The sequence below is a fragment of the Hyperolius riggenbachi genome, chromosome 2 (assembly GCF_040937935.1).
Source record: "Hyperolius riggenbachi isolate aHypRig1 chromosome 2, aHypRig1.pri, whole genome shotgun sequence".
Classification (NCBI taxonomy): Eukaryota; Metazoa; Chordata; class Amphibia; order Anura; family Hyperoliidae; genus Hyperolius; species Hyperolius riggenbachi.
In genome coordinates this window covers 333,354,944-333,370,693 of record NC_090647.1, presented here as the reverse complement: position 1 = coordinate 333,370,693, position 15,750 = coordinate 333,354,944, and the positions used below count along the sequence as shown (strand labels likewise).

The window sequence follows — 15,750 nt, the reverse complement described above, 5'->3', positions numbered from 1 at the left end:
ATTTCATGTTACATACTTTCAAGCAATAAAATTGTAATATGCAAATTAGAGGAGTCGAAGTCGAGGAGTCGGAGTTGGTGGAATCCTAACCTGAGGAGTCAAGAGTCTGTTGATTTTTGTACCGACTCCACAGCCCTGCTCGTACTGGCAACTTCAGGCCGAGGTCCCCCATTAATGGAGCTGCACATGGGACTGGGAGAAGAGCCAGGAGGACGCCGGGGGACCTTGTGCCCTACGGCGGGCAGGAGGAAGTCCCAGGTAAGTATACATTGCGATTTTTTTTTTTTTTTTTTAAGCTGAGCCCATTCTTATACATTAGACCGGCTTCAGAGGGCCCCAGCGTTGGATCGGTGAAGAGCAGGTCAGAGGAAGCCTTTGAATTATCCAGAGGCTTCTCTCTACCTATGTAAGTACCCATTTACAACACTTTTTTCACTAGAGGTACACTTTAAACTAAACAAGGTCCAAGTTGATTTTGTGTGCGTTTGATTTTTCCACAGATTTTTTGCTGAAATCTGAGTAAAACTAAGTGGCGCAAGGCATCAGTAGAATAAACAGTTTCTAATTTATTTCTGTTCAAGGAGATATTGATCACTTAGTGGATCGGATGCCCATTGAATATGGCTACCTTAAAGAGGAACTCCAACCTAAACAAACATACTGTCATTAAGTTACATTAGTTATGTTAACCCCCTTGGCGGTATGAAAAATACCGCCAGGGGGCAGCGCAGCAGTTTTTTTTTGATTTTTTTTTTTTAAATCATGTAGCGAGCCCAGGGCTCGCTACATGATAGCCGCTGCTCAGTGGCATCCCCCCAGCCCCGCCGATCGCCTCCGGCGATAGGCGATCAGGAAATCCCATTCAAAGAACGGGATTTCCTGGAGGGAAAGGCGCTACACCTGCTATTGCTGAAATTCTGTCTTGTCCCCATTTTTATTGCCTGATGAAGCGGGCTGGGCCTGCGAAACGTGTTGCACTGTTTTGGGGTACTAATTAATAAATGTGACTACTATTCAGACAGTCTTTCGTGTCTGCTTTATGGAGGTAAGTCCACCACTTCCTCCCAGCAAATTTTAAAGTTTTTATCCACTTTTATCCTGCTGGCGCCTCTGTTCTCCTACTGCTATAACAACTAGTATGTTTAAAAAAATACAATTAAAACCACGAAGCTGCATTTTTTAGTATTTTCCACCTCAGTTACCTATTGATAACATAATTCTTCCTGATCCTAACTCATATAGAGACAGGAAATACTTAGGAATGGCAGGAAAGTGTGGGCAAGATAAATCTTGTTCTCTTACAAGCAGATAAAATTGGATCATAGCTGTGGTGTAATTTTATATCGTGGACACTTAGTAGGCATTTCCCTTAACCTCCTGAGCGGTATGCCCGACACTGTGTCAGGCAAGAAAATTTTGCTGAAAGAGGTCTGCCCGACAGTCTCGGGCATGCTGCTCAGAAGGTTTCCTGATGCATAGGAGTCCCCCAGTATAGATTAGATTTGTGCTGCAGGTTCAGGTCTATGTAGGTGGATATAGGACTGCTTATGTTAGTGCCCCCACCCCCGATCACCCCCAATCCAGCCACATTACATATAAAGCCTTGTTTCAGTGATGTCCGCAGCCTCTCCGCATTCCGCACTGCTCCGATATTTTCCGCTATAGGGAAGATCTCGTCTGACGTCATACGTCATGACATCAGTCCCGATCCTCCCCATAGCGGAGAATACCGTAGCTGTGCGGACTGCGGAGAGGCTGCAGACATCGCTGAAACAAGTCTTGGTATGTAATGCGTCTGAATTGGAGGTGAACGGGGGGTGGGGCACTAACATTAGCGGCCCTATATCCACCTAAATGGACCTGAAAATGCAACACAAATCTAATCTATACTGGGGGGCTCCTATATCCATCTACATGGACCCCCAAACCTGAAATCCCCACAGCTATCTACTCTATACTAAGGGGACTTCTATGCCTACCTAGTCTCTAATTGGGGACACCTGTACCTACCTAGGCCTATAAAGGAGGATGCCTATACATACCTAGCCTCTAATAGGGGACAACTGTACCTAACTAAGCCTATAATTGGGGACAACTGTACTTACCTAGGCCTATAATGGGGGACACCTGTACCTACCTAGGCCTATAATGGGGACACCGGTTACCTCCCTAGCCTCAAATGGGGGACACCTGTACCTAGCTAGCTTATACTGGGGGACACCCGTACCTACCTAGCCTATAATGGTGGACACCCGTACCTACCTAGCCTATAATGGGGGACACCCGTACCTACCTAGCTTATACTGGGGACACCTGTACCTACCTAGTCTATACTGGGGACATCTGTACCTAGCTAGCCTATACTGGGGGACACCTGTACCTAGCTAGCCTATACTGGGGACACCTGTACCTAGCTAGCCTATACTGGGGACACCTGTACCTAGCTAGCCTATACTGGGGACACCTGTACCTAGCTAGCCTATACTGGGGACACCTGTACCTAGCTAGCCTATACTGGGGACACCTGCACCTAGCTAGCCTATACTGGGGGGGCACCTGTATCTACCCACAATAATCTGCGGGGGATTCTGAAAACAGATGGGCACTACGGTGAAAAGTAATGTATAAATGCACACATAGGGGTACATTGATATACCGGGGGAAGCAGCGAAGCAATGGATACGGCCGATTCCTGAGAGATTTCATGTTGAAACCGATGGGGAATCAGCCTGCAGTGTATGGGAAGCTGACAGATCTCTCTCTAATCAGATTCAACTAGAGAAAGATTTGTTTCTTGGTCGAATCTTCCAATCATCTCTAGATGTATGGCCACCTCTACGTTCGTGTTAGTGCAGGTTGAGCAGCTGCAGCTTGAAAGTATAAATTATCAGAGTTTTTGGGGAGTAATTTCGAAATTTAGTTTAGATTTTGTTTTTCAAGCTTTCATCAAACTGAAAATGTATACTAGACCCTTGCTTGACACATTTTGGTAAGTTACAGGAAAAAAGGTTATGAAAATTAACTGGATCACTTTTTGCTCAGAAATCCAGCAGAAACTGAATGCCAGGGAGGTTAACAGTTGTTGAGTGAAGGTTATTGTGATTGGATAACTATAGATGCTATCCAATCACAATAATAAAGAAAATGAAGAATACAGCTATGTCTACTGTTATTTCAGTAACACACTAGATTAGCCAAAGCTTTTACATTTCAGCTGCTTTGTGGAAATGTTCTTTACCTGTCAGCATTACATTTCTTCCCATCTATTAGGTAACGTGTTTCTGGAAACTGGAAAAGGAGCTCATCTTGCAACTGGACCAAAGATCTCATTAAGTTCTTCAATGCTTTATAGCCTGAAAAACAAATTATGACCGCCTTGCTGTTACCTTATTTCAGAGAAATTTCAAACTGGGCACTGCAAATTCGGAGGAAACAATAAAAAGAGTCGCATATTTTATCATTCAGGTCAATGAACTTACCTTACATGTGTTATAAATGTAAATAATTTCACATAAAACCAAAAGGCGTGCCCCAGTAAAAAAAAAAAAAAAAAAGGAAACCAGAGTAAAAAAAAATCTTTTGATGTGTCATATTTTACACTTTGAGTTCTCAAATCCTTTCACAGCACATTATCACCAATAAATATTTCATATACAAATCTATGCCCACTAGAAAGCCTGACTATAGGAATGATAATAAATTCACTGACACTACAGACACAGTCCTGACAAAGAAGACACAACATGACAAGACTATGAAAAGTTTTCTCTAGTATATTCTGATTATGTGTTTTAAAATTCAAGTCCAGGTAGCTTGAAATAAAATGATGTTATAATAGTTCACTACTGTCTATTATAATTTGAAGAGGCAGCTGCTAAATACTTTAGATGAATGAAAAAAAAAAAAAAAGAAAAGAAAAAGGTCACATGACCACCTCAAGTTGAGCAGACCACTGGTAAGTCAATCTAACCTCCTGTGGTAATGTACTAAAGCCGTGAACACTTCACGAAATCTGTACCTATGGAGAGGGAAGGCTCTGGATACTATAGAGCCTTCCCATTACTCTCTCAGTGTCCTGGTTCCCCCGCTCTAGTGGCAGAGGTGGCACAGATAACGGTGGGGATTGGGCTGCTGAGGGTAGGTTAGTGTTAGGCATTGGTAGAGGGAGGGTTAGTGTGGGGAAAGGGTTAGGTTTAATGATAGTAGAATATCAGACTATGGACTAACCATCCATTATGAAAAAGTCTGAACAATTTTGTAAAGAAAGGTAGGCAAATACTGCACAGTCAGTCTACATGAACTGATAAGGTAGCCATACAGCAGGTGGCTTGGCGACCATCTGAGTAGATTATAATTGAATCCGATGAAAATCGGTGCCGCAAAGTGCATGCCCGACCGACAATGCAACCAATTTCTGAATGAAATTGGTCGCATAAGTTGTTCACACATGTCGCAAGATGTTGGGCTGACTTGCTCAATCGGGTGCGCGGCAGTAATGGTGTGCAATTACGGGACGATGGACGAACATGACAAAATCCCTGGCGCTGTCCCTCCTAACGTTAAATGTCCCCCTGGTGCCCAATACAAGTTATACATTACCTGTCTGTGGTCTCCGTTTGTCCTCCTGCTTGCTCCGGGTGAATTACGCTCTACATACACACACACGCCCCCCGTGTTTACCTAGTAAGGGCACAAGTATGACTTTACACACTCGGCCATGTTACTAGGCAACCACATGGCGTGCGTGTATGAAGAACAGAGTGAGCCCAGAAGCCAGCGGTGGCCGCGGACAGGTAATGTATCACTTGAACTGGGCACCGGTGGGGGCTGAACATTTCAGTTAACATTAGGTGGATAGCGTCTGGATGGCTAGGTGTTCGGATGCTGCATCACAAGTCCGATTTCGAAACGATTTCAGCATGCAACTGATTGGGAATCGGCCTGCGGTGTAAGGGCAGCCAACAGATCTCTCTCTAATCAGATTCAATTATATGTATTTTATATACATTCTAAATGTTATGATTTTCACGACCCAAATTTTATCAGGTTCTATGATTATCTGTTCAAAAGAGTATTTTTTAAGGGTATCACCTGATTTTTCTTTTAGCACAGATAGTCTTCCCCAAACTCAACAGGGATGCACTTAATATTTAAAAAAAAAAATCCACCATATCACCCATCTTTATCATTATTAAAAATTATTTCAGGAATGAAAAACGTGCTTATTTGTCTATTGTTTGCACATATTTTAAATTTTACAATTTTTCGCCATAGTGCCCCTTTAACTGTTTTTATTATATTTTTCACTTGGCAACTAGAAGTTGATCTGAGTAAATACAGCTGCAAAAATATGGTTGTGTGTCTTCTTTATTTGAAGCTGCAGAGCAAAAAAAAAAAAAAGTGAACATTCTGACAGAAGTGGCTCTTTTCTATACCCCCTGAACTAAAAAGAATTTTAAGTCTAGAGAACTTTAGTTGGAATAGTTACCAGAGTCAAACACCCAAAAGCAAGTTATACTAATTTCATATACTACTGGGAAATGCAGACAATGTGAAGGCAATTCTAATTAAGATATGTTAAAAAAAATCTGATATTACATTTTAGCTGGGTGCTCCACCCGACTACATTTGGTAAGCACTCGGCTGTCATTAGCTCAAAGCCTCATTCTCCTCCTATACTGTAATCAGAGTTGCACTGGCCCTGCATACCGATCTTGCGCCCAACCCGGCTACTTTTTCATGCCACCCGGTTGGGATAAAAAAAAAAAATCTGGGGAGAACACTGTATTACAACTGACAATGTACATATTTATATTTTATTACCTCTTATGAAGTTTTCACAGTCAGGTTGTGGGTAAAACAAAATAGTCTGGAAAAGTCCCTTTATTGCAGTGTCATATTACTCGACTGATGCAGCCATGTTGTATGCTTTTTAACTGAAGACAGCTAATTCTGCGCGTAAATTTAGCAATTTAATTAATGGGAATTAAAAGTAATGTGTAGATTTTCATTTTTGTTTTATGTATAGGGGATGAACAGAAATTATTTAGATTCACCAGAATTACATAGCCACTAAAGGTTGGTGTGTGGTTGTGGGGGTGGTAAGTCGCGCGTGTGTGTGTGTGTGTGTGTGTGTGTGGGGGGGGGGGGGTTTACATTTCAACCCATTCCCTATGGAATCTGATAAAACCCTCCCATTTCTATAGCAGAATCTACAGTATATTGCCTTTTGGAGCAAATGTCTGGGGGTGCTATTCACACACTACTGGCAGCTGCTTGTAGGGCATTGTTGTCTGGTAGGTGAAACTGGTCTTATCTGGATTACTGCCGATGCTTGCGAGGTTGCCAACTGAACACCACTATTCCCCTTACACATCATCTCCATTTCCAAATGCAAAATCTGGCATACAGTTGAAAACCGTTGTATGTGACAAGCCAACATCACCCCATGGCCATAATTACAGCATTGCTACCCTCTTTCTACAGAAACCATGTTTTGTCAGCTGTTGCAAGTAGGCACCTATATAGAGCTGTAGCTGGCCAAATGATCACTGTTTAGCACTGCTCCAGTAGTAAAGGGCCATTAATATCCATCCTTTACTCCCTTGCCACTTTTAGATTTAGAAGTCAATCTTTTCTGCACATCCTCAGTTTAGCATAAAAACAGACATTTTGAAATAGAAAAATACACATTTTAAAGTATTTTTACTCAATAGAATATTAAGATTATAAATTAAAATAAAATATTTGTTAAGATCTTCACCTGTTGGTGGGCTAGCAAGCATATAACCTCAAGAAAGGTTTTGTTTTGCTGCAGTGCAGTAAAGATAAGACAGTAGTATTGAGAACAAGAGGGTCTATTTACCAGTCAACAAGTCTGGGACTTTGCTCTATACCAATAAAATATAGCCACTAGAGGGTGCAGACAGAAGACAGACAACTCTACTGGCTGGAAGATCATTTGGATTTGCCAATCCAGTGTTTGAATATTAAAGGAGTCAAGTATGAGAAAGCCAGGAGAGAAGGGTATTAGCACAGTTTTTCTTGGAGGCACCATTGTAAAATGCAGTAACAGTGCAGTAAATGAAGATGGTAGATCAGGTAGAACATTTCCAATGCTGGCCACGGACTAACCTAAAAAAATGTGTACATACATATTCTTCTAGATTAATGGTTGATTAATAGTTTGGGGTGACGATTTAGGAATAATGATTATAAACAAAAGCTGTTCAGACTGTCAACTGCCTATGAACAGGAAGGATGAGTAAAGTATTTTACTATGGGAACTACAATAGAAGTTAGGAAAATAGAATCCAATTCAGAGGAATGGAGAGGAAGGAAAATTACATTAAAGGACACCTGTACTGATGCAAGTCGTTCATCTGAAACAATCACAAACGATTGCTTAAGGAGACGGAAAGCAAAATGATGTCACTTTAAATAGGTTTAAAGAATGCGCCAGCAGGCGGACCATTGTGTTGCTGAGAAAAAACATCCCATTTCCACTTCAAAATACAGTCCAGGAGGCTTTACCTTTAGAAATTTTCAACACACCCATTACCCCGCCTACAACCATGACTTAAAAAAACGTGATTACCCAAAACAGCAACGAAAAAAACTCATGTGAATTCCAGGCATAACTAGTAAATTACCAAAAGAAAGAATGTGTGTATATTTTTATGTTTTTTATGTTTCAACCCCCATTTCTCTCAGCTCAAGAACAATAATAATTTAGATCCACAACTACCAATTGCACCAGTCATACCCAGCAATTAATCTCCCGAGAAACACATCTGATTAAATCTTTTCAAGCAAATCCTTTGCTTTGCTTTTGTTGGCTCACTTCTTGTCAACATCCATTAAAATATGCCTTTAATTCTCCCATAATCTTAAAAAACACAGATTCCACTGTCTTCAACTTTAATCAACTCTAGGGCCGGCATTTTTCATTTCATAATAATGTGCTGCTTGGAATTCAAGAGGCAGGGCTGACATCAATCATTCGGCAAGAATTTTTCCACTGCAATAAATATGCAAATGAGGAAAGCCAGTCAGTCGTATTTCAGATCAGACTTGCTAGTGTTTTTCTTTTTTTTTTTTTTTTCTAAGACACAAATTTATTAATTGCCAGTGGCCAGAGGAATCCTATTACTGTGGGCATTGATTACAAAGCGGTGAGAGTGATTATTGTGCAACTTGCGGCTTACCCAGGCATAAGGAGAAATTATTAAAGCACGACAGAGATTATAAACTCAGAATAACAATAAGCTTTTAACATTTGACCTCCTAAATTCCTTAAAATACATAAATGTTGAAGATGCACAGCTGTACAATGGGCAAGACAGTAAAAAATGATTGAATACAATTGAACTTGGGGAGCAAACTGTAGATCAGGACAGCAATGGGTTAGAGAAATACAGATCTCTTATCAGAAAATCTGCTTTCCATAAAGATGTAAAATACAGAAAAGCAGGTAAATAATTACAGCTCTCCAGTAACAAATGTCACAGGCGCGTATGGCCAGCAAGCAGTTTTTCTGACAATCACTAAACGACAAAGAAAGGTATGCCATTAAATGTAAATGTATACTTTAGGCATAACCCTGCAAATTATGAGAAGGTTGGGAGATCCAAGCAGGTGTATTTATCACAGTGGAAAAATGTTTTCTGGAAAACTGGCTGACATATAGCATTTTAAGGAGGAGAAGTAACCATTAAAAGAAGAAAGAGAAAAAAAAAATGGACAATCGTATCACAGTCAACTACATTGATTATAGTAAGAGCTTCAAATCCAACAAATGTGTTAATAATAAAGTGATGTACAGTATTACGCTACAGCAAATCATCAGAGATGCTTAATAATCATAATAAAAAAAATGTAAAAAAAAGCAACAGCAGCTTTGCTATCAAGTGTTAATACTCCTACTCATAAACCTAAAGTCTATGTCACCCTGTGGTTTAGAAAACAACAAATGGCTACGCTCAGTGAATTCAAAATTACCAGCAGGTATTGCCCCGTTCCATCCTCTATCCTCCCTAAGCAGTTTAGATTTATACTATGCTGTAAGTGGGTTGTCTCTTTTCAGTGCGTCACAGTCCAATCTTGGAAACTCTGTTTTTTTTAACAGGATTCAAGACTCGTCTGCATTGCATCAGACAGCTTCAAGAATTATATCAGCACTGGGGTGTCTTATGGGCTCTGCAAGCCACTGATCATAGTAGTGAAGTTACACATGCACTGCCTTACCTCAGCTGCTGAGGGTGCTGTGGCAGTGGAGTGGTGGCACTCCATGAGAGTCTACCCCCCAACTAATAAGCACATGTCAGGAACACACTGACAGCACATATGAACTTTCCACAAGAAACAAACAAACTTATAAATTATATACCTTTTAAAAATGTTGTCCTTTAAAAGACATTAGCTTGAAAAAGAATGTAATGTCCTTTAGCACACGTGCAGTGAGCTCTTTGTCTAAAGAAACACAAATGTGGCAGGTGTGTTCAAATGCTTAACTGACAAACCTGATTACAAGACAGCAGTAACAATAAAATAAAAGTACTTCTCATTAGGCTTGCACGCTGGTACACTACAGTACAGTTAAAAAAATATATTTTTTGTTGAAAAACACTAAAAAGCTGTTACATAGTGGGCCTGTAACTAGATGAATCTTCAGCAACAACTGTCCCTCCTTCCCGTTACAATTCTGCATTTCAGCATCCCTGTAGTGTTCTATTCCCTGCCCCACTCCGTTTCATTAACAAGGTTGCAAAAGGGACTTTGCATATTGATTATCTTTCTCTCTATTCTCTACTTCTACATCCTGCCTTGGTATATTCCAACTAAAAAGGCAGAATTATATATTGAGCTTGCTGATATCTCATCATCCACATCTGCCTTCTAATTCTACTTTTTTACTCCAGCTAATTTCTAAGGCTGCACTAGGAAAGTGGTGTGTGATAGGCATTCATCTTAGAAGCAATAAAAAATAATTTTCTCTGTCACAATCAATTTATAAAACCGCTCTGATTCAATATATACCACAGGATGTTATACCTTTACTAAAGTAAATCGTCTAAAATGTAACATTTGTTCACAAAAAACACAGAGCCTGATTAATGAATCATGTTTCCATAACTTCCTCCGTTGGAGGCTAGGTAATATCACAGATCCCTATGTAAGATGTTTGAGACACCCTCACACAATGGGAATCCTCTATCTTAGACTAAATAATATCCCTGTATCTAGGCACAGATCACTCCACCAAAACAATGCAACATGTTACACCCCGTAAAAATAGGGGCTTCATCAGGGGTACAATTACCAATGTGCAAGAGTGCTAAAAGTGCTACATAGACATAATTACAACATTAATCATGGGAAACAAAAAATATCAAATAAGGTCACAGCCTCACAGCTATTTAGACTAAACTAAATGAGACAACTGATCGAGAATGTAGGAGTGCCCTTTAAGAAGTTATGAAAAATATGGGTGAGTGATTCTTTTCAGGGGCCATAGAAAGAACAATATACCCTACTAAGCTTTTGGTAGCCACCTTCCCATTCTCCACTCACAGTGTGTGGTTGGCTACATCTCAACCCAAACATTAGATGGATGGCCTATGAAAACATTTGTGATTTGAAGGGGGCAAAAATCATGTGTCTGTAAAAACCTTGCTCAGCCTCTAGAACAAAGCATGGTTGGGGGAATAGCCTACTCAACCAATGTTAGTCTATGGTAGGGATTCCACAGAAGCCATTGCCATTTGCCACAATTGTGGTTCCTGCAGCATTACCGGAGTGATTTAATTCAAATACTGCGGGGTCCTTGATATCACTCCAGAAAGTGCTCGATGTTTAGTGTTAAAATTGCTTAAAAAATAGCATTTTGGAGAGTGGTTTTTGATATCTAGTGAGCCCAGCTCTAAGTAGCTACAAAAGATTGAATAACTGATGGTCTATGCATGGCTTTACGTTAAAGAAAAAAAAATTAAGCTATTGTGGCCTCAAAATAAAAAAATAAAAAATTTTAAAACATGAACTAAAGGAAAAAAGAGACAACAACCAACATAACTGCAATACATCGAAAGTAAACTTACTAAACATGTATGGCTGATGTACCTCAAGTATTGGCAAACCTTAAATAAAAGAACTATACAATCAGAAAGCTGATTGGTGGACAGAAATTATGTTGTCCATACTAGCAGGAACTCACTTACCCCCTTTGTAAAGAAAATTGCTACCTGGAGTTTTCTCCAATTTTTTAAATTGAGCCTAAATAGAACAGTACCAGTACAAAAAAATATATTTTTCAAAGGACTGAATCAACAATTCAATCTGAATGGTCGAAAGCACCTACAATCACTTACATCAAATGAGTACAATGCTCTAATTACGTTTTTCAAAAAAGAATAAATTATTATTATTTAGTATTTATAAAGCGGCGACATCTTCCGAAGCGCTGCACAGCTATTATTTTCTTCTCACTTAACTGTCCCTCAGAGGGGCTCACAATCTAATCCCTACCAAAGTCATATGTCTATGTATGTATTGTGTAGTGTATGTATCATAGTCTAGGGACAATTTAGGTGGAAGACAATTTAGGTGGAAGCTAATTAACTTATCTGTTCGTTTTTAGGATGTGGGAGTGCCCAGACAAAACACGGGAAGAACATATAAACTCCATGCAGATAGTGCCCTGGGTGGGATTCGAACCAGGGACCCAATGCTGCAAGGCGAGAGTGCTGACCACTACGCTACCGAGTTGTTGCAAATTGAAGGCGCAGAAAAAAGAATTGTATTCAAGTTAACTATTAAGTTGATCATATAATCAAAATCGATAATATTATACCATGAATGGCCAGCTTAAAAGTGAATAATTGGTAGAATCGTACCTGTTGCCACATAGGTTAATGTAAATGGCACAGAATTAGGAAAGAACTGGGCAGTATTCAGTTAATAAAAAAAAAATGCAAAACTGATGGAAAGCAATGATCATGGTCTTTGCTGATGTGCTAACATTACATTTAAATCATGCATGCATTGAAGGGCATCTAAACCATAATCCATCACTTCCAGACCCCTAAATTTTTGACAGCAATTTTTGTCATAAGTATGTAAGATGCAAAATATAAACCTCCATTAAGCAGAAAGCCTTACAAAAGGAACTTAATACTACTAAAATAACAACAGGGGAAAAAGACAAGACGGGTTAAAGCAAAAGCAAACAATCTTTTCACCAATCTTCCAGCACAAAAAGGTAAAGAACTCAAAGTGGCCTTATTCAATTTAAATAAATTACCACAGCTGGAGGAACGTTACAGGAAGACTGCTGAAAATTTCCTTTCCGTGTCAAAACAGCACAAATGCTGTTTGCTACAAAGCAGGGGAACATGAATTATTAAACCTTTCTGCCCTCGTTACCTCCGCTAAGTCAAATTCATTTTTAGTAAATTAGAAAGAGGATTGAGAGAAACAATTTGTTGCTATAATCAATTAATGAGTTGTGTTACAGATGTATAAGCCTGTTAAAAATAAGAGAAACAACCAAAAATCTAAAGCAGCAGATTTGGTGTGTTAGCATAAAACAAGCAAAACAATTAGTAGCAGGGGCTGCTAACACTGCATGGCATCAGGAATGCACCCATACAAATTTAGACAAACATTGTCTGTGTATGTGTGTGTTTACTATATCAGAATCGGTTATACATTGTATATTTATACAGAACACTCTCCCTCTCTCTGCTATAGTCGTGTTTTTAAAGTGGACCTGAACTCTTGTACAGGACAGAAGGAAAAAAAGAGAGAAATGCACCCTGCATGTATTTTGAGAGTTTAGCCTGTTTAATTCCCCCTCATTTGTGTATAACCACAAGTTGTAATCTGATCTCTCCCCTGTCACGTGACTGCCTATAGCAGAGATGGCAGATAAGCTCATTTTAACCACTTGAGGACCACAGTGGTAAACCCCCCTAAAGACCAGGCACATTTTTAATAAAATGGCCACTGCAGCTTTAAAGCCAAGCTGCAGGGTCGCACAACACCACACACAAGTGATTCCCCTCTCCCTTTCCCCCCCACCAACAGAGCTCTCTGTTGGTGGGGTCTGATCGTAGACCCAGCCCCCCCCCCCCCGTTTATTTATTTTAAATAAATATTCATGTTATTTTGTATTAAATTTTGTATATATATATATATATATATATATATATATATATATATATATATATATATATATATATATATATATATATATATATATATATATATTATATTTTATTTTTTATTTTTTTTAATCCTTCCCCCCCAGCCGGCCAATCCTGGCTTCTGCCTATGAGAGCCGATAGCTCTCTTGTCCTCCCCAGGGGGACAGCCGTGTCACATGGCTGTCCCCAGTGCAGCTCTGCTGCTGATCGCAGCAATGTACATGTAATTAGACGGCGATTTCGCCATCTAACAGTCTCCCGAGCGGCAATGGCCGCTTGGAGACTGAAGGCAGGGCGGAGCTCCGCCCCCGAGCAGGAGATGTGCGCACAGCCTGCGCGCGATCTCTTGCAAAAGGCAGCCCCAGGACTTGACGCCGAACGGCGTCAGGCGGTCCTGGGGCTGCCACCGTGGCCAAGCCCATCAGCGTTAGGCAGTCCCCAGGAGGTTAAAGCACAGGCTGTAAACAATATGTCTGCTTCCATGAATTAGGAAGTAGAAACAGTGCAGATTTATTTTAAGATTTGTATCAGCTGTAACAAAGAAATGTTTTTTGTCTAAAGGTTATTATGCATCTTTTAGAGCAGAGTGGACTTCTGAGTTCAGGTCCGCTTTAACAAAACAGCATCCATAGTATAAATCTGCAGTACTGTACATGAATTGTGAGATCTCATCACATGATTAACACAAAAGAGGCACGATATCCATTATCGGAACAAACAGGATATTGTATTTCATGATTGGATGTAGGAAGAATATTTGTGCCTCAACTTCCTACAAACTTTATTACTTTCAGTTTGAATATACTGCTAGTGCTCCACAAGAGCATAAGGCTCGCTTTTGTGACAAGTTACTCCTGGCCGTCGATTACTCCTAGAACAGATTCACCAGCAGTTTACTCAAAGTTATTTTAAAAGTAAAGGTGGCCACACACCATACAATTAAAAGATCACATTCTTCACCAATTCGATAATTACGATCGGTTGTCCCGAAAAATCGGTTGTCCCGAGATTTTCTTTGTTTTCAATCGATAAATCCGATCTGATTCCCAGGGTTTTTTTTCCCCGATTTTTGGAGATTGGACATGTTGGAAATTTCAGACCAACTTTATCAAGAATTGTATGGTGTGTGATGGATTGTCAATTACTTGATGTACAGTTCCAATCCATTTTTTCTGAGCTTTCAATTATTTTCTTCATGATTGGGGGAAAATTGAACATAGGTGTGTGGTACATTGGTCAGATTTTGGAATGGGTACAATAAGTCATAAAAAAATGATTGCTATTCTTGAATTTAACAGATATTTTAAAAAAAATTGTATGGTGTGTAGCCACCTTAAGTTTTTCCTCTTTTTTTCAACCACTTACCGTAGATTGAATCAGCTGGCAATCTATGTATTGCATTAATTAAATTTCAATCAATGGAATAATTTGACTCGTAATGTGATTGAAGTAAAAGTCTGACCAGCAGGTCCAAAGACTGTGTACTGCATTCAGCAGTATGACAGCAGCAGTATACAGTATTTCTGCTGAAATATGGTTGATATTAAATGTGCAATGTGGTGTGGTGATATTACTGCCTGATTTTCAATTGTTTGTTGTCAACAGAGTAAAAGAGGTCATTTATTGCCCATCATATATGGAAAAGCCTGAAACTCATTTCAATCTTTAGCCATTAGTGAGGCACAAAAAACTCTTAAAGGACCACTACTGTGAAAAACTATACATCAGAATCAGAATCAATTTATTTTCGCCAAGTAATGCTGGGAATACACGATGCGTTTTTGCGTTCGTTTTTGCCGTCGTTTTCGCCTTCAATCGATTCTACTCTCGATTCACTGCTCGATTCCCCTCTCGATTCCTTATCTTTTCTTATCAATTACATTCACTTGAATGAGGAGAATCGAAACTAAAGTAGAATCGACCAGATCCAACAGGTTGGAATTTATCTATCGAACCCATCTATCTAAAGTAAAAACTTAACGTGTATTCCCAGCATAAGTTTGCACCTACAAGGAATTTGTCTTGGCAGTTTGCTTAAACACAAACACAAACAAAAACAATACAAGGACAGACAGTGTGAATATTACAAGTTAAGGACATTATAAGTATAGTGGCAGTAAGCAATGTGAGAATTGTTCATTAACAGTTCTGTGCTGATTACTATCAAGTCCTAGCAGCTCTAACGTGGTTCAGCATTAAGTATAGCTACCGCTTGAGGAAAAAAGCTGTTCCTGTGTCTGGAGGTTTTGGTAGCGATTGACCGGAATCGTACTCCTGAAGGCATGCGCTGGAAGATGGAATGAGCTGGGTGAGAGGCCATTTTGGTTGCTCACTTTTTGCACCTGCTAGCGTAAAGATCCTGCAGGGAGGGTAAGCTACAGCCAATTATCCTTTCCGCTGATCGGATAATGCGCTGCAGCCTCCCCTTTTCTAATGCTGAACAGGAGCCGAACCATACAGTCATAGATGTTATGGTGGATTCGATGATTGCAGTGTAGAACTGCACCATTAGATTTTGAGGTAGACCAAACTTTTTCAGCTGCCGTAG

The 15,750-nt window shown here is 39.8% G+C and overlaps 1 protein-coding gene across 2 annotated transcripts in view; it reads right to left on the bottom strand.

Annotated features, from left to right (window-relative positions):
- The window catches only part of AATF (apoptosis antagonizing transcription factor), a 228,590-nt gene that overhangs the window by 135,418 nt on the left and 77,422 nt on the right, over positions 1–15,750 (bottom strand). For both annotated transcript variants that reach the window (XM_068269363.1, XM_068269364.1), the window contains exon 5: positions 3,239–3,353. In XM_068269363.1, coding sequence (XP_068125464.1) covers positions 3,239–3,353 — 115 coding nt within the window. The remainder of the gene's footprint in view (positions 1–3,238; positions 3,354–15,750) is intronic.